We start from the raw sequence: 21,149 nt of genomic DNA on the forward strand, positions 1-21,149 counted from the left end.
AGTATGTCCCATGCGTAAAGGCTCCATTATAATTATGAAAGAAACTGTTCCTCCAGAGGGAACTGGCATCCACTGTGGTGCTCTGAGCAGCCCTTAGCTGCGGCGGTGGAGGCGGGGGGGGGGGGGGGGGGGGAGGGGGGGAAGGGGGCTGGGACTTCATTCCTGGAGCAAATAGACCTTAAAGATACATTGTTGAGTGAACAAAGCTAGTTCTTCAGAAGGATAAACATGATACATATATAAAGAACACATACACACACATCCTAAATATGTTCTGTGCACATGTTACTGTATGCGTGTGAGTGTAAATTCATAGAAAAAGGTTTGCAAGGGTCCATACCAAACTGACAACAGTTGATGCCTCTGGGGAGGGGGGCCATTGATGAGAAGAAACTGTAGCTTTAACTGGGGCTGGATGATTTTTCTTTTCAAGGGGAATGTATTTGTGTGTTGCACACATAAGTGAACTTACAGAAACAGGTGTGGGAAACGATGACAAGTATGTCTTTTTGGGGGGAGATTCACAAAGCACATTAAGATTCATGAAAGCTCTGAGGACTTCCACAAGAAAGGACCCTGTGTCTTTAAAAAAATTTTTTTAATCTTCATTTATTTTTGAGAGAGAGACAGAGTGTAAGCAGGGGAGGAGCTGAGGGGAGGGAGACACAGAATCAGAAGCAGGCTCCAGGCCCCGAGCTGTCAGCACAGACCCTGACACGGGCCTGAACCCACAAACCATGAGACCGTGACCCGAGCCGAAGTCGGACACCCAACCGACTGAGCCACCCAGGTGCCCCAGAAAGGACCCTGTTTTACCCAGTATTTTATAAACTGATTTGGCCTAGGAACCCTCTGTCTGAAGAACACTTACTAACTCATCACTGAACTAATGCTCTGCAAGAGAACAACGAAAGGCTGATAATAGCATCCCTTAAACCTGATGCTCAGGAGACAACCAAAAACTAGTGGGAGAAAACCCTCGGCCTCCCACGGGTGCCAGGCTAGAGGGACTCAGAGAATCTGGAACCCTAGCCACAGAAAGTGCCCAGGGCCACACAGGTTAGGAAGGAACAGGTCTAGGAGTGACTTAGGGTTTAGGATGTCAGTTCAGGACATTACTGGTGAGAAGCTCATGCAGTCGCAGGCTGTATTAATAGAGGTCAAATGTCAGAGGGAGGGAGGCGACTGACTATTCCATCATCTGCCCATTGCCAGAATTAGTCCGATTCTAGACATCACGCTGGGGAAGGGCAAGCAGAAAGGAGAGAGGCCAGGAAGCAGTCCACCCCCACCTCTAGAGACCGCAAGCAGAAGCTATGCTTCCCTAGATGATCTCAGATAAGGCCATGGACTCCAGGACTCCAGAGGAGACAGAACCCCAGCCCTGGGGTGAGAGCGACCCGGCCCTGTTGCTGCCCAGCTGTATGACCCCCGGGGAGGCATTTCACCTCTTCGATCCTCACTTACAGTGGCTTTCAAGTGGCATAAGTCCTGGCTCACAGCTTTCGATGGGGACTAACGGTGTAGAAACACTTCACCCCAGTTGCCCGGAACACGGTAGGTGTTCCAAGAATGGTAACGGTTGTTACAACTGCTCCTGCTGCTATAACCACTGTCCCTACCTGTGCCAGTGGCGTTACTGTTGGCACCACCCATGTCCAACATTGCCGCTCTCCTATTTTACCATCACAACCACGTGGCTAGTGGTGCTGCTGTTGTGGGAGGGTCCCCTCCCTAAGGAGAAGGACAAAACAAAACAAAGCAACTTCAAGGTGACCTGGCTGTGCGCCTCTGTGACCACACCCCTCATGACCCTGTGACCTGCGACCACTTAATCAGACTACACGTTTGTGCGTGTTAGCATCCGTGGGAGACAAAGACATCGAAAATGCACTAAAAAAAACGATGCCCCGTGACGTTCGGTGCTCGGTGCTTCGGGGACGAACCCCAACTGAGCGGGGCCGGCACGAATGAAGTTACTTCCTGGAAAAAAAGCCGCGGCGAGAGATTCCCACTACACTGGCTGCCACGATCACCACTATTCCTGCCCTTACCGCCACGCCTCACGAGCGGTTGGAACTTGCGCTGCCTGGGTTTGAATCCCGCCTCTACCCTTTACTAACCACGTGGCCTCCGGCACGTTATGAAGCTCTGCGTCTCACCTGTAAAATGGGCATGATAAAAATCGTGACCTAGGGTGACCGTGAGGCTTCAGGGTGTTGACAACCGTATAGCCCTTGGGCCGGGGCTCGGTTCCTCGTACGCTCTGTTTAAGCAGAAGGTAAGCAAGCAGATGCCTCTACGAGTGTGACCACTTCTCTTATTTACTGCTTTTGCGCTGGCCCTTCTACTCCCACCCCTCTTGCTGTTACCACAATTGTTACCATGGTGATTGCTACCACAATTGTACCATGATCACTGTCTCTAGTTTAACTGGGCTACTGGTCAGGTCACTCACAACTCTCAGCACCGCTCACGCTACCGCCCAGGCTCGGGGCCTCTCTCGTGCCCTCTAGGACCCGGTCCCTGGAGCCCAGGCTGAGAGGCCAGGGCCTGGGCAGTGGGACCGGGAGAGCCGTCATTGCCCTGGGTACTCGGAGCAGATGTAGCCCAGAGAGCTGGGGCTACATCTGCTGGTGAAGGGTAAGCTCCATGTCACCCCAACACACCCTGCTCACCCTCGGAAACACAGGAGGATGTGAGGGCGATTTGGGGCAGCACGGGGCAGCCCACAGGCTACTGAACTCCTCTTTCTTCCCCCACTCACCCGTTTGCCCGCAGATGTGGGATCCGGCACATATACGGGGCTGTGCAGGGCACTGGGCTCCGTTTTTGAGACCTTGCCTCTGTCCTGGAGGAACTTGGACTTCATGCATCCCATCCTGCGGCAGAGAGAAGGGAAGTGAGCCCAGCTTGCCCCGAGTCCCACACAGGGGAGTCTTGGATGCTGAGTTCCAGGCCCCCTGCCTTCAGACTGGCTCCCCCTCCCCTACCCTGTCTCCACCCACCCCCCCCCCTTACCAGCCCCACTCACCCCACCCTTGCCACACGAGCTCACTCTGCCCTTGCCACTTCTGGGTTTCCCCACGTCCATGTCGGCCACATACCCACACAGGGCTGACTAGCTGTCACAGTCCTGCTACCGAGGACCCCTGCCACGGGGAACTTATCCAGAGAATGAATCATGATGATCATCAAAATTCAACATGCAGAGCCTTGGAGCAGTGTGGGTGGTAGGCACCACAGGTCTGGGATCAGAAAGCCTTGAGCTGACACGTGGCCCCTCCACCCCACTGACACCTCACTTGTCATTCGCCCTGCTCCCCAGTCTCAGTTCCTCATCGGCAAAGTGGGGATAATAATACTGTAGCCTACTCGCAGGGTGTTGGAAGGGTGAGAAAACATGTAGGCGGGGAAATACTCAGCCCAGCGTGGGGCTCAGAGCAAACAGTAAAGTGAAATCACACTATTATCATGTAATAAATTATCATTTTATATGAAATGACCAAGGTGAGGTCACATCGTATGGCTCAAACAATCTAGCTAAATGATCATAGTCAAGGCACCATATATCCCTTAGTATCATTTTACAATTGCCTTGCACTAGTTTCCTTCCTCCTCTCCTCCCTTTCTCTTTCTTTCTTCCTTCTTTTCTTTCTCTTGTGGGTTTATTTGGTCATTCCCTCCTACATTTACTCAGCAAAGATTTATTGAGTATTTTTCGAAGCCACGAATAAGACAAGCAAGGTCATGCCCTTAAAAGAGCTCACCCTGGAGATGAATGGGAGACACAGACAAAAAACAGGCAAACAAATACGTAACAAGATAAATTTCGTGAAACGTGTGAGGACAATTCAAAAGGATGTGACAGAAAACAGTGCAGGGCTTCTGTAGACAGGATGATCGGGGAAGGCTTCTCTGAGGAGGTGACGTCAGACCTGGGACCTGAACGGCACAAAGCAGCCAGTCGTGTAACACTCTAAGGAAACGGTGCTTCGGGCAGAGGGAAACGTCAAGGGCAAAGGCCCCGAGGCTGGAATGTGCTTGGAGAGAATAAGGCACTGAAAGGAGGCCAGTGTGGCTGGAGATCACAGGCATAGAAGAGGAGTGTGGTATGGCACAAGGTTGCCATATCTTTTACAGCCAATGAGCAATCTGGATTTAATTCCAAAGATGAGAAACCATGTAAAGTTTTAAGCAGGAGAATGATGGGATTCATTTGCACTTCAAATAATGGCTGCCAGGTGGCGTATGGACCGTAGGAGGCAGGGCAGGGAACCCTGCCTGTCCACTGCAGGAGTCCGGGCATGAGATGATGGTGGCCTGACCTGGGGTGGTGACCATCGAGGACATCTGTAAGCAATGGACAGATTCAGGGGGACATTTGGGAGGTAAGGATGACAGACTTTGCTGATGGGTTCATGAAATTTAAAGATACTTAAAGAAAACCTGTTTACCTGATCAGAGTCAAAACTTAATCACAGAAAGTGGCAGAAATGTTTTACTTCTTCTCTCAAAATGCCCACATGTATTTGCTGAGAAGACACGCCATAGGCATCCACATAAGAGAGTAATTGTTTTCCTCATCTCTGCACAATTACTCATTTCTTCCAAAGCAATTAGAACTCACTTATACTTATCTGGCTAAATAAACACATGTTTGTGGTTTAAGGAAAAAAGTCCATATTCGTAGGCTCAGTGGAGTTACTTTAAAAAAAAAAAAAAAAGATTTTTAATCACAAGGATGTTTTTGTCTGTCCTGGTGGGAACTGGCAACAATTTACCACTTCAAGACTTAAGCGGTTTCTGCTTCACTTGCCTGCCTGTTGTGAATAAAGTAAGGAACTGGTTCAGACTCCCGGAGTGCTGGATCATTAATTTGAAAAATTATCACAATTAATCACTGCTTTATAATGTACTTGTATGCATTTAAAACACCTCTCTTTGATTTGTGATACGTATGCATTACAGTTCTGGAAATAAGACGCATAGCGTGTGGTTCTGTATGGGATACAATTATATTACATTGCATATATTTTGATTACATAAGAAAGTTCTGGGAAGAACACTGCTGTGATGCAGAACAGCTCCTTCTGCTTCTCTGAGTACCTACTGAATTTCATTTATATCGTCAATTTACATATTCAAGATAGCCACAGGGGACGGAGGGATGGGTCTCTGAGGTCACGTTCGTGCATGATCCAAGGTCACCTCTGAGACCGGATGGTGGGGCTCTCCCTCACAGGGTGGTGGTGAGTACTGAATGAGTTGATAAATGTAAAGGTTCTTGGCACACAGTAAGCACTACAGAAAATGTTGACCATAACCAATTCCGTTTACTAGCAAACGTGGACGTGCTCTGGGGGATAAAGCAAAACCACATGGCAATTCCTCTGACCCACAAGCTTAGAGATACAGCAACACTTAAGTTAACCTTTTAGGGGCGCCTGGGTGGCTCAGTCGGTTGAGCGTCCAACTTCGGCTCAGGCCATGATCTCACAGTTTGTGAGTTCAAGCCCCGCATCAGGCTCTGTGCTGATGGCTCAGTCTGGAGCCTGCTTTGGATTCTGTGTCTCCCTCTCTCTCTGCCCCTCCCCCTCTCATGCCCTCTCTCAAAAGTAAATAAACATTAAAAAAAGAAAAAAAAAGAAGTTAAACTGGAGTTCCCATTAGTTCAACTTTTGCACAATAAAATATTATTTTTAAAAAGTGATATGCTGGCAAGAGTCAAATTTGCATAAAACGTGACAGTCCCCCTAAATCAGGAGAACTGTTCTACTCCCTGGTGTGGAATGGCCTCAGACATGTTCTTTTCGTGACCACCAGACCTAGAAATGTAATGTGAGCCATGTATGTAATTTAAAATGTTCTACAGCAAAAAAAAAAGTTCTACAGCCATATTTTTCCAAGTAAAAAGAAACAAGTGAATTAATTTTAAGATACATTTATTTTCTCCAATATGTAAAAAATGATTGATTTGTAACCCATATAAAAATGCTCAATGAGGGGCGCCTGGCCGGCTCAGTCCGTAGAGCATGCAACTCTTGATCTCAGGTTTGTGAGTTCGAACCCCACGTTGGGCCTAGGCTTAAAAATAAAAAGTTAAAAAAAAGTTAAAAATGATCAGTGAGATACTTTATACTTGTTTTTCCCTCTAAGTCTTCCAATCCCAGTGTGTATATTACATGCTCAGCACACCTCGTTAAGATTTGCCAATGTTTCAGGTGCTCAATAGCCAAGTGGCTGGGCTCAAAGCTAATGTATCAAACAGCGCAGACATAGAACATTTCCATTATCCCAGCACAGCAGAGGCTGGCCCTACATAGATCTGCGTCCCTCAGTGCTTGGCTTAGCACCTCCCTACAGCTCTTGGTTTCTGCTCAAGTTATGGTCTCATGGTTTAGGAGTTCGAGCCACACATTGGGCTCCATGCTGACAGTGTGGTGCCGGCTTGGGAATTCTCTCTCTCTCTTTGCCCCTCCCCTGCTCATGCTCTCTCTCTCTCTCGAGACAGATGAATAAACTTAAAAACAAAAAGATATATAGGGGCACCTGGGTGGCTCAATTGGCTAAGCCTCCAACTTTGGCTCAGGTCATGATCTCACGGTTCATGGGTTCGAGCCCCGCGTTGGGCTCTGTGCTGACAGCCTGGAGCTTGGAGCCTGGGGCCTGCAGCCTGCTTTGGAATGTGTGTCTCCCTCTCTCTCTGCCCCTCTCCAGCTCATGCTCTGTGTCTCTCTCCCTCCCTCCCTCTCTCTCTCTCTCCCAAAAATAAATGAACGTTTAAGAAACTAAAAACAAAAACAAAAAAAGGAATTGTAACCGAATGCCTGGCTACTGTGTGTGATCACGGTGGGGACCAGCAGCAGCAGCAGCACAGAGGAGCTGTTAGAAATACAGACTTTCAAGCCCCATCGCCCAAATCAGAACGTGCACTCCAACAAGGCCCAGATGAATTGCGTGATCATTCTAGCTGAGAAGCAGTGAACATCTCGGCATCCATCCCTCTTCTGATAACAGCACCTGGCTTTTCCTCGAGAAGCCAGCCTTCTCCCACTCAGTGCAAGGTGTTTCAGGAGGCTAACCCCACTCTTGCCTTCAGGGAGTGACAACTTGATACAGGTCTGGCCGATCAGAGAATTCTGTGTCCCCCTGGCAGCCAACGGTGGTCGATTCAGTTATAGGTATGTAAGTGACCCTGACTGAGGCGATCAAAGTTAGCCCTGGGATTTTGCTGGGAAAATTAGGAAAAAGGCACTCTGTTTCTATAAGGATTGCTGATGCAGATGTAGGTGCAGGTGTCGAGGCAGATATAGATGTAGACGTAGGAAACTAAAGTGAGGGACTGTCTTAGTGTGAGGCCGTCACAGAGGACAGCAGAGCCGAGCAATGAGACAGAGTGATTCCTGAAGACATGTATGAACACCTGAAGCCAGCTGTGCCTGAAGCTTGCCAACCTCAGGATTTTTCCAGTTCGTGAGCAAATAAATTCTCAATTGCCTAAGACAGTTTGAACTGGATTTTTACCGTTGGTACCCCAACAGTCCTCACTGCTTCTTACATATCCCTGTGCCATGATCTGGACCGAATGAACCAGAGTCTCTGGGGATGAGGGCCCGGAATCTGCATTGCTAACAATTCTTCAGGAGATTCTTATCCACACTAAGATGTGAGATCCACCAGTGTAGTAGAGTGAGGGCTGAACCTGGGGTGAGAATGCTCGGGTTTGGATCCCGGTTTTGCCCCTGACCCTATGTGACCTCAGGTAAGTCACTTCCCCTGAACTTCATTTCCTGCCCTGTGAAATAGGAGGCTCTTGCTTCTCAGGTTTGGCCTGACATCCTGTGTGACAGGGATGTGAAAGGCTTTTGAAAACCTCTGTACACATGATTCTTGTCTAATTGTGGTTCAAAACCAGGCTCTGAGAGCAGAAGTGGCCTGCCTGGCCCCAGACCAGTTGAGAACTGCTGACCCCTGACAAAGGCACGTCCTCAGGTCACTGCCCAAATCCTGGAAACTGAAACTCGCTCCTTCCCCATTCAGCTTCTGTTGGCCCTACGTGGGAGGGATATGAGAAAGGTCGGCTTGCTTGCCCTGGGACCTTCCCACGGTCACTCCATGTAGGCCATGGAGCCTTAGAGACTCCTCCTGCGTGCTCAGAGTGAAGCCCAAGGAGAGAGGCCAGTGCACTGCCTGGGCATCCTGTGGAGTGGGAGGGAGACTGTTTTCAAGGAGTTTTTAGGGTCAAGCAGAGGCCTGTCAGGGCTGGGGCCGAGGAGCCCTGGATTCTGGTTTCGCCTCTACCACAAGCTCACCGTGTGAGCTCAGGCAAGTCCCAAACTCTCTGGGCCTCAGTTTCTCCAAATATGAAGCGAGGTGTTGGATAAGTTGTCTGAAGGGGACAGCTATAGTTCTTTCCTACATAGTCTCTGCTCCCCCTTTTTCTGAGAACAGCTCCCCAGTCTTCCTTTTGTCACCACCTCTCCCGCATTCTCATTTCGTGCATCGGGGTAGGGCTGACTTCAGCCTCTGGCTGAAGTCTGACCAAGTCTGGCCAATCGGAATTGCAGTAACAGAAGCAGAGCTGGATGTGTGACCCAGTCCTGGACAAGGAGAGTCATCCATTGGCCTTTGACTTGAAGAGAGTTGCAAAGCAGAGCCCAGAAATGGAGGAATGCAGATTCCCAAGCCCTTGAATCCAGCCCTTCCTAAAGTGGAAGTGTTTGCGGACTTTCTAACAATATCCCTCTTCTGCTTGAGCCAGTTTAAGTTGGATTTCTGCCCCCCCCCCCTTAAACCTCAAAGAGTGCCGCCTCATGCAGAGGAAATTCTTACAAGGGATTGCAATTCATACTTCAGTGTAAATGGCTTAGGGCAAAGACTTCGTAGACAGCAGGTATTGATGGATGAGAAGAGGGTACTAGACCCATTAGGATGGGTGAGGATGTATGCAATATGGACCCCAAGCAGCTGATGGCACTGACACCATGCCTAGGAAGTGCCTGGCATGTATTAGGACCTCCATATGTATTTGTGGACTAAATATACTGTGTTCAACCTTCTACAGGCCTGACCATACTTGGCTGAAGTCAGCAGTACCAGAATTAAGAGCCCATTTTGCAGACAGGGAAATGGAGATCCATGGCACAGAGATTCCTCAGGGGGTCACTGGCAGGTAGAATGAGAACACAGCTCTCTTGCCTCTCATCCTCGGGAGGGGGGGTGGGGGGGAGTGGGCAGCCCCAGAGGCTGCAGTGGGGAACTGCAGGGTGAGAGCGAGGAACCCCAACAGGAAGTTCAGGAAGGCAGACCTCAAGGGGCCCAGGGCTCAAGACTGTTCACTAGAGGAACTTTCCCTTCTCGGAACAGCTCAGCCATGGAGGTGAGGAAAAAGTCCTCCCCCATCAGGGACAATTTCCTAAAGAGTTTGCAGGGGTGCAGAGCCCTGCAGAGCCCTCTCCTCTGGTTCCCTGACGATCTTCTCAATGAACCACCCAAAGTGACTGTTATCCCTAATAGACGTGCGGGGGTCACCCCAACTCCTCATCTCTCCCCTTTCCTGACCCCCAGCTTCTTTCTGATCAAAGAGCTCAAAACTTGGACTCTTCAAAAGGAAGGAGTCAGAGAGACCTCTGTTACACAGGCAGAACAGCAGCCCCGGAGAGGGCAAGTGTTGTGCCCACGTTTACACAACAGCGAGTGACAGAGCAACACGCTGAAGAGGAATTCAAGGCCTCTGGTCATCTGCCCGACTCGCCCAGAGGCCTGGCCCTGAGGCGCATTTGTCCCACCTGTTTGTTCTAAACATGTACTAGATTCCTAGCATGGTCATTGCTACCTCTGGATCACCTGTTAAAGTCTGGAATGCCAGGGCAATTGTGACCCTCCTTGGAATACTTTTATCTCTAAGGTAAGCAGGGGGCAGGCAAGTTTGGAAAATATGGGATGGGATTGGAAGTCACAAAGAGCTAACTCTGAATACCAATCCTGCCTCTTAGAGACAAGCAAACCTTTTCATTTATTCATTTATCTATCTATCTATTTATCTATCATCTATCTATTTTTAAATGTTTATTTATTTATTTTTGAGAGAGAGAGAAAGAGAGAGAAAGAGAGAGAGAGAGAGAGAGAGAGAGAGAGAATGAGTGGGGGAGAGGCAGAGAGAGAGGGAGAGAGAGAATCCCAAGCAGGTTCTGCATTGTCAGCATGGAGCCCATCATGAGGATTGATCCCATGAGTTGTGAGATCATGACCTGAGCCAAAAATCAAGAGTCAAACGCTTAGCCACTTGAGCCACCCAGGCACCCCAGTTTATTTCTTTTTTAAAGTTTATTTGTTTGGGGGGGGGCAGAGAGAGGGAGAGAGAGAATCTCAAGCACGCTCTGCACTGTCAGTGCAGAGCCTCATGTGGGGCTTGAACCCATAAACTGTGAGATCATGGTTTAGGCCAAAATCAAGAGTTAGACACTTAACAGACTGAGCCACCCAGGCGCCCCAAGCAAGGCTTTTAAACTGTAAATCAGGTCATATCCCTCCTCTGCTCAACAACTCCTGGGCTCCCATCTCACTTGGAATAAAAGCCAAGTCCCCTCTATGGCTGCCAAGGCTCCATGATCTGGGCTCTCCCCAACCTTGAGGTCCTGTCATCCTCCCTTGATGTTTCCTTTCCAGCCACACTAGCCTCTTGCTGTCCCTCAATTCACCAACCACGCTTCCACCTTGGGGCCATCACACATGCTACTTTCCGGAATGTCCTTCCCCCGGAAAGCCTCTTTCATGCCACCCAAGTCTCTTTGCAACCTGTCTCTGAGAGGCCTTCCCTCACCACCCTGGCTAAGAATGGGAACACCCGCCCCCAACTCCCATCACTTTCTAGCCCTTCCCAGCCGAATTCTTCATGGCTTTGACCACCAGCTGATGTGGCGGCCATGAAGATGAGCCTCCCAGATCTCTGACTGCAGACAGTGGCATTGACCAATGGCCCCAGCTGCTGTGCTTTGAAGTGCATCATCACTGTTGCCATGGGCTGTTCCCGGCCAATGATGGAGTGTGGCAGGGATACTGAGGCAGGCCGTGCCAGGGGGGCCTATGACAGGGGGCTTTGGCTAAGGGGTCCAGGCAGCCTTGCCAAGCCTTCCTTGGAACTGCACTGTAGTCTAAGATATTTCTGCCTCTCCTTCCCTTCTTCTTGCTTTCCTTTCCTCCCTCCTTCCCTTTCTTCTTCATTTGGAGTCAAACATGCCTTGCTGTGTGCTGGCTGGCTTTCCCAGCCTTTTCTTGCAGGGCGCCTGGGTGGCTCAGTCGGTTGAGCATCCGACTTCAGCTCAGGTCATGATCTCCAAGTTCATGGGTTTGAGTCCCATGTCGGGCTCTGTGCTGACAGCTGAGAGCCTGGAGCCTGCTTCAGATTCGGTCTCCCTCTCTCTCTGTCCCTCCCCAACTCACACACACTCTCTCTCTCTCCAAAATAAATAAACATTTAAAAATTTTTTCTTGCATATTTAATCTCTGAAGTGACAGTCTGCTTCTCACCTAATGCACTAATATATTACCTAGGGATTTGTTTATAATCTGTCTCCCACAGGATGTAAGACACATGAGAACAGTGATTCTTTTGTGCCTTGCTGTATCCCAGTATAAAATGAGAATGCAGTAGGTGCTCAGTAAATTCTTGAACAAGTGAATTAAGTCTCCTTCAGCTTCCTGGGAGCCCCAGCTTTCCCCATCAAAACGAGTTACAGGGGCGCCTGGGTGGCGCAGTCGGTTAAGCGTCCGACTTCAGCCAGGTCACGATCTCGCGGTCCGTGAGTTCGAGCCCCGCGTCAGGCTCTGGGCTGATGGCTCGGAGCCTGGAGCCTGTTTCCGATTCTGTGTCTCCCTTTCTCTCTGCCCCTCCCCCGTTCATGCTCTGTCTCTCTCTGTCCCAAAAATAAATAAAAAAACATTGAAAAAAAAATTAAAAAAAAAAAAACAACGAGTTACATATGCAGGTTTAAACTGGAAAGGGATATCCGTGTTTGTTCCTCTCTGCTTAGAGAAGAACAACATCCCTCCCTGACTGTGACTGACTGGAGTCTGCCCCCTTCACCCAGGACATGGTGGCCAGTTTGCCCCCAGGGATGGGGAGAGCTTTTCACCGTAGCTTCTCATCATGCTCCAAGGTCAACTGCCCCCAAATCTTCCCCCCGACCCCAGAGGGAAACCTTGAAGCTGCCATAATGCCTGCTCTGACCATGTTACAGTTGCTTTTTTATAGTTGACAGAATCTCAGTTTCTTTTCTGTTTTGGAGGGTATTTTGTTTTTTAAATTACCTTTCATCACCTGGTAAACAGTACCTCGTCCTTATACATAACATTGCAGATAAATCTAAGATGCCATTGGATTACTCCCTTTGCAGGCTCTCCGTGGCCACTCCTTTCCCCTCAGGTAGCCTCTGCCTCTGTGTTTACACCTATGCGTATTGACGCACGTGAACCTGTCCATGCACATCCCATCACCTTGCCTGTTACCGTTTCAGAACACTCCTGCTGGCAGCACCTGTGTTTCTTCGCCTGAGAGATTTCTCTGTGGCCATCGGTGTCTGCTCAGCCCGTGAGCTTGGCAAGTGGGAGTGTTAGAGAGACATCCCCCCACCCCCCGCCCCGGGAGCAGCCTTCAACCAGTGACTGATAGGAGCAGGTGCATAAATACCCCAGCTCCCTCACCTCTTGAACACGTTCACCAGCTCTCAGAGCCCGAGGGCTCCCTGCCCTCCAGGTGTCCACAGTAGTGACTGGTGCGATAACACACTTTTATTGGCTGCCTTCTCTTCTGTCTCACTTCCCCACTCTCCTACCAGGGCTTTCTGGGACCCTCTCCCAAAGAGACTAAATAATAAATGCATATGAGATTTTTTCTAAGGTCTGTTTCTAAGGAAACTCAAACTGAGACCTATGTCCACGGAAACTATGGAGTATCGTTTTTTTGCGTGTTGACCTCAAAGGATTTGTACTACGTGAAGTGACCTCAAAAGGTTTGTACTACGTCAGTTTGTGTACTGTGGAGTATTGTTTTTTTGTGTGTTGACCTCAAAGGATTTGTGCTTCGTGAACTTGTGAGGTTGTATCCTCCTTATCCCCATTTCTCAGATGAGGAAACTGAGACTCAGAGAGTGAGCGGCTTGGCTGAATGCACCACAACTTATCTGAGGCACCGTCGGCACCCAAACTCAGGTCTCCCACGCCCGATCTCCGGTTCTTCATTTCTCTGGCAGAGATGAGGGAAAGTCTGCTATTCGCTTGGCTGCACCTACGTCTCCCAGGCCAGAGGATTTCAGGGTGATGGTGAGAGCTTGGGCTGTCTTAGGGCAGTATTAGGAATGCAGGCCCTACTCGGTGCCATCCGGCGGGTGCAGTGACACGCAGAGGGTGCAGCCTGTGTGGCCACAGGCACCAGCCAGGAACAAGGGCACACTTTCCATTTAAGGAAACTGGACAAATGGAGCAGGGCACGGGTTGTTTAGAAAGGTGGAGGCTAAGAGACATGGTAGCACTAATGTTCTGTGTAACTTTGGGAAAGCTACTTACCCTCTCCAGGCCTGACATTCCTTTTCGGTGAAAAGGAAGGCCTTGTCATGATAGGGAGGCAGGACTTGAAGACTAAAACGGCTACAGGGGCCCACAGGGACACCCACGGGAGGAAAGTGATCCAAGAAAGGGTGGTGCAGGCCGACAGCTCAGGGTTAGTCTACAGGGCGGCCCCCACACCGCTTCACCGATGCTGCCGTGAGTGAATAGCAGACGGGCATGGGAGACGGAATTTCTAGCCTCGCTATTGGCAACTCTGCCAGTTTTTCACAAGACAGAAACCCAGATTTGTGTGAGTTCTCTTGACTTTAAAACTTGGCGACTAATTAGGCGCGCTTGGGTGTCTCAGTCCATTAAGCAGCAGACTCCGGCTCAGGTCATGATCTCAAGGTTCATGAGTTCAAGCCCCGCCTCGGGCTCTGTGCTGACAGCTCGGAGCCTGGAGCCTGCTTCGGATTCTGTGTCTCCCTCTCTCTCTGCCCCTCCCCTACACTTCTCTCTCTCTTTCTAATAAACATTTAAAAAAAAAGTTGGCAGCTAATTATAAAGAATCACTATGTGGGGCCAACTAAAATACACCTATATGCTGAAATATCTCAGGCAAGAGAGGGGAGAGTTTGTTCAACATTCCTACAATGTTTCTGAGGCCCTACCATGTGCCAGGCACTTAGTATGTGTTAGCGGCAGAGTGGTTTAGGAGCCTTTACTTTCTAGAAGCGTTTAAAGTGTGCAAGGCCTGGAAGATCCCTTGAATGCAGGTAATTTTCTCCTCACCCTCACGGGAAAGGGCCCCCAGCGAGCAGCCTGGTTGGGGTGAGATTAAGATTCCCACACCCCCTTGGGTGGCTATAATAACCGTAATGTTTTAAAAAGGAAAATAGCAAGTGTTGGCAAGGATGTGGGGAAATTGGAACCCTTCTACATGGCTGACGGGAGTGGAAAGTGGTGGAAAACAATCTGGCAATTCCTCAAAATGTTAAACATGGAATTACCACAGGACACAGCCACTCCACTCCTAGGTATATACCCAAGAAATCGAAAACAGGAGCTCAAACAAATACACTAGGTGAATATTCACGACAGTCAAAAGGCTGAGACAACCTAAATTTCCATCTACAGATGAACGGATAAGCAAATCGCGGCATATACATACAATGAAATATTATTCAGCTATAAAGAGAACCGAAATACGAATACATGCCTCAAGTTGGGTGAACCTTGAAAACATTATCTTAGGTGGAAGATGCCAGAATAAATTAATCCAAAAATACAAAAAGCAGGCTGGTGGTGGCCAAGGGCCAGGGGGTGGGGGGTGGGGCAGAAAGAAGAATGGGCATGACTGCTTTCATGGGTACAGGGCTTCCTTCTGGAGAGATGATGATACTTGGGGACTATACAGAGGTGGCAGTTACACAACACGGTGAATGGACTAAATGCCACTCAAATGTTAGTTTTCAGATGGTTAATTTTGTAATGCTATGTGAATTTCGACTCAAAATTCAAAAATTACAAACTACAGGGTGCCTGGGTGGCTCAGTGGGTTACGTGTCCAATTTCAGCTCAGGTCATGATTTTACGGTTGGTGGGCTTGAGCCCCACATCAGGGCTTCCTGCTGTCAACATGGAGCCCTCGTCAGATCTTCTGTCTGTCTGTCTCTCTCTCTCTGCCCCTCACCCACTTGCTCACTCTCTGTTGAAAAGAAATGAACAGTTAAAAAAATGGCAGAGGCGCCTGGGTGGCTCTGTCGGTTAAGCATCCCACTTCAGCTCAGGTCATGATCTCATGGTCTGTGGGTTTGTGGGTTTGAGCCCCGTGTCGGGCTCTGTGCGGACCCCTTGCTTGGAGCCTGGAGCCTGCTTCGGATTCTGTGTCTCCCTCTCTCCCCACCCCTCCCCCGCTCATGCTCTGTCTCTCTGTCTCTCAAAAATAAATAAACATTTTTTTAAAATGGCAAACTACCTAACAGTGCTCTCCTAGGACGGTTAAGCAAATTATAGTGCATCCAAACAGTAGAATGATATGCGGCCATCAAAAATCCAAGGATATTTTGGAGGGCCTGGCCGAAGGAGCATGTGGCTCTTCACCTCGGGGTCATCAGTTCAAGCCCCATGTTGGGTGTAGAGATGACTTAAACAAATAAATAAATAAGTAAACTGAGAAAAATAAAATGACAATTTAAAAAATCCAAGGCTGTCTTAATGACATAGGAAAATGTTTACAATGTAGTGCGAAGCAAATCACTAGGATGGAAATTGTATACGCAGCAGTTTACTGATTATGTTAAATAAAAAGGGCACAGAAAAGACTACGCAAAAACAAACTATTTGTTATCCAAAAACTTTTTTTTTTAAATTTTTTTTTTCAACGTTTTTTATTTATTTTTGGGACAGAGAGAGACAGAGCATGAACGGGGGAGGGGCAGAGAGAGAGGGAGACACAGAATTGGAAACAGGCTCCAGGCTCCGAGCCATCAGCCCAGAGCCTGACACGGGGCTCGAACTCACGGACCGCGAGATCGTGACCTGGCTGAAGTCGGACGCTTAACCGACTGCGCCACCCAGGCGCCCCAAACTTTTTTTTTTTTTTAAAGGAGCCGTGATTCCATGGTTTGAGTTTCTACCAAGTGTCGGGCAGATGAAGAGCTTTGCCCTCCTGCTGGAGAACAGGAGACATGGAACAGCGAGCGGCCCTGGGAGGTCAGCAGACCCAGACTCTGCTGTTTTCCCTGACCCAGACTCCTCAGGTGACCCTTCCCGGCTTTAGTCCACCTCATACACAAGAAGACTTGTGGCCCCTCTCTCCATATTCCCCAAGAAACACCTGCACCCCACACCTCCAAAGCCATCCATCCAGGATGGTCCCAGCAGAATGGTTTGTTGTAGTAAACACCTGTTCCACACCTGAATGTTTAGCAGCAGGGGAATGGGTACTAAGGTAGGGAGGTCAGTCACCTGCTGGGACACTCCACTTAGAAGGAATGAACTAGGCCTCCCTCTGTTTCTCATCCTGGCTAGACCCTGACACCTTAATGATGAGAAGGCAGGGACAAAGGGTATTGTAGAGGAATCACAGCTGGATAGCATTTTTGGAGATCTTCAATACACAGAAAACAATTCTATGTATAATTTGTGCATCCATCTCTATGCAATACATTCATGAAAGCACAGACCGGGAAGGATTATATTTCATGGCAATGGTTGCCTCTGGGAAGGGAGAAAACAGGACTGAGAGGGATACAAGGTGGAAAGGCTTCCGTTTTATCATTACTTTTAATAATTTTATTTTTTGAAAATCAGAAGCAAAAACATGACAAAATGCTAACATTTGTTAATTCTGGGTGGTGGGGTTCCTGGGATATTTGGTATAGGGTCTTCTTCACTTTTCTTTATTTTAACCTTCCCTCCTCCCCTCCTAAGGAAAACAAAACAAAAGGATAGTGAAGAGAAAGCCATGGGTAAAGGAAGCAATATCTATTGAGGCCTTTCTCTGTACTGGCCGAAGACTAACGTGGTGGTTTTCAAAGTGTGGTCCCTGGACCACCAGCAGCATTACTCCAGAATGTAAATTCTCAGACTCCCAGGCCAGACCTACTGAATCAGAAACCCTGGGATCGGGACCCAGAAATCTGTGTCTTAACAAAACCTTCCAGGTGGTTCCGGGGTACTGCTGAAGTTGGCGAGGCACTGGGCTAGACCATAATGTAGCTATGACAACAGTTAACGTGTATTAAGCATGCATACCTGTCAGGTGGTGTCCTAAGAGCTTAACTTACTCTAACCTTCAAAACAACCCTGTTGAGGGAGCCATTATCGTTATTATCCCTAGCCGACAGGTGTAAAAACGGAGGCACAGGAAGGCAAAGTCCCTTGCTCAAGGTCAACAGGCAGCTTGCTCCCGGAAACCCCCTTCCCCTTACACCACACTAAACATGACTTCACGTACTCCAGCTCCCTGTGGCCTTGGGAAAACAACAGCCCCACCTAACAGAGGAGGAAACTGGAATTTGGAGAAAGAGAGCGACTTGCCCAAGGTGTCACAAGGAGGAAAGCGACCGGCAGCCACCCTGCGGTCTGTCCAGGAGGTTTTGAGGTTCGACCTAGACCTGCTGGGGATCAGGGCCCAGCGCGGGAGGAGGAGGGAGCACAGCCGGCCCAGCTGCAGCTCCGCCCGGGTGTGGTTCGCACGTCACGCCTACGGCCAGCTGGCCCCTTCCCCACGAAGGTCCCCAACCCGGCTGCCAACCTGCCGTGACTCGTCACCCACCCCCACCAGGAACCGTAAGGGCCTTCCCCTCCCGGTCTCCGCGAACCCCCATCCCTTCCTTCTCGTTTTTTCTTGTCTTTTGCAGAAGGGGAACCTGGACGGCCCAGAAAAGTGGAGGCTGGAACAAAGTCACTCGGTGGCCAGAGCTCCCCTCCCCTCGAGCTTTTCCAGGTTCGCAGGGCAATCCCGCCCCTCATCTGCCCCACTCCCCGCTCCGTGGGCCCCTCATCCCACGGCCCGTCCGCCGCTTCCCCGACGGCACCTTCCCGATGCGCACCCCAGCCCGCCCTGTGCAGCCCCAGCCCCCCACCCCCCTCCCTCCGCAACAGCCGAAGACCCTCAGGCCGCGCTCACCCTCAGGCTGCCCCGCTTCCCCCGTCCGCCGCACTCACCTGGGCTCCCGCTCCTCGTCCTGCGGGCAGCCCGGATCCTCGCAGCTCGAGCCCCCCCCCAGCTCAGCAGCCCCCGGCGTCCCGGGGCGCCCGTTCCCTAAGGGAGACGGGCCGACTTTCGAGCGGCAAGGATGACGCCCTGAGGAGCCTCGGCGGGCGCCGCGGGGCTTCTCCGGCTCCCCTGGCGCAGAACTGCCCGCGTCCTCTCCCGCTCGCCTCTGGGCCCCGGCGGTGCGCCCGGGCAGGGACCAGCAACGCCGTGGCACTCACAGGCCATCTGGGCTCCTTAGCCGCGCCCAGAGCGATGCTAGCCCCGCCCCCAAGTATCCTAGCCCCGCCCCTGAAGACTCCAAACCCAACGCAGGGACTCTAATCCCAGGCCCCACCTCCCAGCATCCGAATCCCGTCGCCCATCCCAGGTTTCTAAACCTGCCCCTAAGGATCCTAACCCGCTCCCTAAAGGATAATAAGCCCGCCCGTAAGAACTTTAACCAGTCCCACAAAGATCCTAACCCCACCCCCTCCAACACCTCCCCCAATGCATTGTAATCCCCGCCTCCCCAAACCTAACGCGGTTCCCAAGGGATTTAACCCCACCCCAGGAATCCTAACCTGTCTTCAAGAACCGCAACACCCTCTCTTCCTCCCAAAATCCCAATTCTGCCCCAAGGGATTTTGAATTTCACATTTGAATAATTTGTAATCTCGCCCACCAGAGGTTTCTAATCCTGTCCCCAAAGATTCTAATCCAGCTAACTAAAGGATCTCAACCCTTCTCTTCAAACGATTCTGACCCAGCCCTCCAGATTTATAACCCTAACCCCAGGGATTCTAATCCCGCTCCTGGGTAACCCCAATCTTGTTCACAAAGGATTTTAATCCACCCCACCCCAGGATTCCAATCCGACCCTCCAAAGATTTTAATCTCTCATCAAAGGATTCCAACTGGGTCCAGAAGAATCCTAACCCCTATCCCCCTCGCTCTCACAGGATTCTAATCTCCTTCTTCCCGCCCCAAGCATTCTGATCGGTTTTCCCTACCATTCCGATCCACTCTCTCCAGCCCAGACCCCTCCCCCAGGCCGTGTCCCAAGCCTTCCTGGTACTTCTGTGGTCCGCGGTTTCCGCTCCGCAGGCTCTGCGCTATTCAAACCTCATGCAAATTTTCTCACCCGCAGGCACCGCCCTGGCTCATTCTTGGCCGGCTTCCGGCAGCTCAGAGGACTTCGAAAATTAGGGGGGCGGGATGCCGGGCTTGGAGGGCAGCTGGAGGCCCCACATGATTGTGCTCAGGACCCGGCAAGGGCAGAGCACACCTGTTCCTGGAAAAAGAGAGATATTGTCACACTAAATTCTGCCACGCACACTTCCGAGATGTGTAAGAATCCTGGTGCGTTTCTGTGTTCCCACCATTACCATCTCTTCATTCACTCACTCACTCATTCATTCACTCATTCATTCATTCAGCAATGCTGTGCTGGGCTACACAGGGCTTCTCAAATTCAGTACTTCTGACATTTGGGCTGCATAATTCTTTTGGGGTGGGTTGGTGCTGCATGATTCTTTGCTGTGGGAAGCTGTCCTGGGAATGGTAGGATGATAAACAGCATTCCTGGGCTGCACTCACTAGATTAACCTTCTTCCCCAATTGTGACAACCAAAAATGTCTCCAAACATGACCAAATGTGTGTGGGGGGGGGGGGGGAATGGGGCAGTAGAACCATGAGTTAAAAGATAATGACCCTGCTCTTATGTGTTTGGTATATGTGCTTAAATACATATGTGTGAGTTTTAAAAATACATTTAATTCTGTGTTTAATTTACTTGAATGAGACTCAGTTTTGTGCCCCCCCCCACAACATCACTGTTACTAATATTTAGTAGCCCACATTGTCTACATCCTCCAGTTTATTTACCCATTCCCCTAGTCATGGACACCTACATTGTACCCAACTACCATGCCTCCTATGGACTTGTTGTAAGAATTTTGTAAAGACTTTCTTTGCCAAGAATGATGGATGCTTGCAGAAGGGCTGCTGCCAACATTCTTCCAACATTTCCCCACATCTTGATGGACTCTTGGTATCATCCAGTAGTCTTAATTTGAGTTTCCCAGAAGCAGGCCTTAGACACAGATTCGAGTGAAAGTAGGTTATCTGGGAGATGCAGAAAACACTGGTAGGGAGTAGGTGGATGAGACAGGAGAGGGCAGAAAGCCAACTAAGAGAGCATTGTTGGGGTGCCTGGGTGGCTTAGTCGATTAAGCGTCTGACTCCTCTTTTTCTTAAATTTTTTAATGCTTATTTTTTTGGGGGGAGGGGCAGAAAGGGGGGCAGAGACAGGATATGAAGTGGGCTCTGCACTGACAGCAGTGAGCCCGATGCAGGGCTCAAACTCAGGAACCATGAGTTCATGGCCTGAGCTGAAGTCAGACGCTCAACTGACTAAGCCCCCCCAGGCACCCTAAGCATCTGACTCTTGATTTCGGCTTGGGTCGTGATGTCATGGTTCATGAGATTGAGCCCCACATGGGGCTCTATGCTGACAGCGCAGCCTGCTTGAGATTCTCTCCCTCTCTCTCTGCCCCTCCCCTGCTCCTGCTCATGCTCTCTCTCAAGATAAAGTTGGGTTTGTTTGTTTGTTTTTCTTTTGAAAGAGAGCATTGTTAAGCAAGTTACAACTGTGGGCTCTTGGAGCTCACTCCTGCTGGAGCAGGAACTCTGGAGAGAGTGTACTATTTTCACTTCAGAGTTATCCTGCCTAGGTGATGAGGGAGCCTGGGCACTTCTATACCAACTCCTGGCAGACATTGGTTGAGGGATGCTCCCAAGAGGTATTAATCCTCCAGCACTTCTGGCCTGCCCCATGTGTGCTCCAGCCACCACAGGGAGCCTCCAGGAAGAAAGATACGTGTTCTGGGGACTTGA

At 49.9% G+C, this 21,149-nt stretch overlaps 1 protein-coding gene across 1 annotated transcript in view; it reads right to left on the minus strand.

The window, feature by feature from the left end:
- HCK (HCK proto-oncogene, Src family tyrosine kinase) overlaps positions 1–18,518 on the minus strand; it is a 41,382-nt gene extending 22,864 nt beyond the window's left edge. The window contains exons 1-2 of the mRNA XM_019458830.2: positions 18,223–18,518; positions 2,768–2,882 (exon numbers count right to left, since the gene is read on the minus strand). Of these exons, the coding sequence (XP_019314375.1) occupies positions 2,768–2,881 (114 nt within the window). The 5' untranslated portion in view covers position 2,882; positions 18,223–18,518. The remainder of the gene's footprint in view (positions 1–2,767; positions 2,883–18,222) is intronic.
- Positions 18,519–21,149: the final 2,631 nt, after the last annotated feature.

Source organism: Panthera pardus, unplaced genomic scaffold (assembly GCF_024362965.1).
Source record: "Panthera pardus isolate Hobbes unplaced genomic scaffold, ASM2436296v1 HiC_scaffold_25, whole genome shotgun sequence".
NCBI lineage: Eukaryota > Metazoa > Chordata > Mammalia > Carnivora > Felidae > Panthera > Panthera pardus.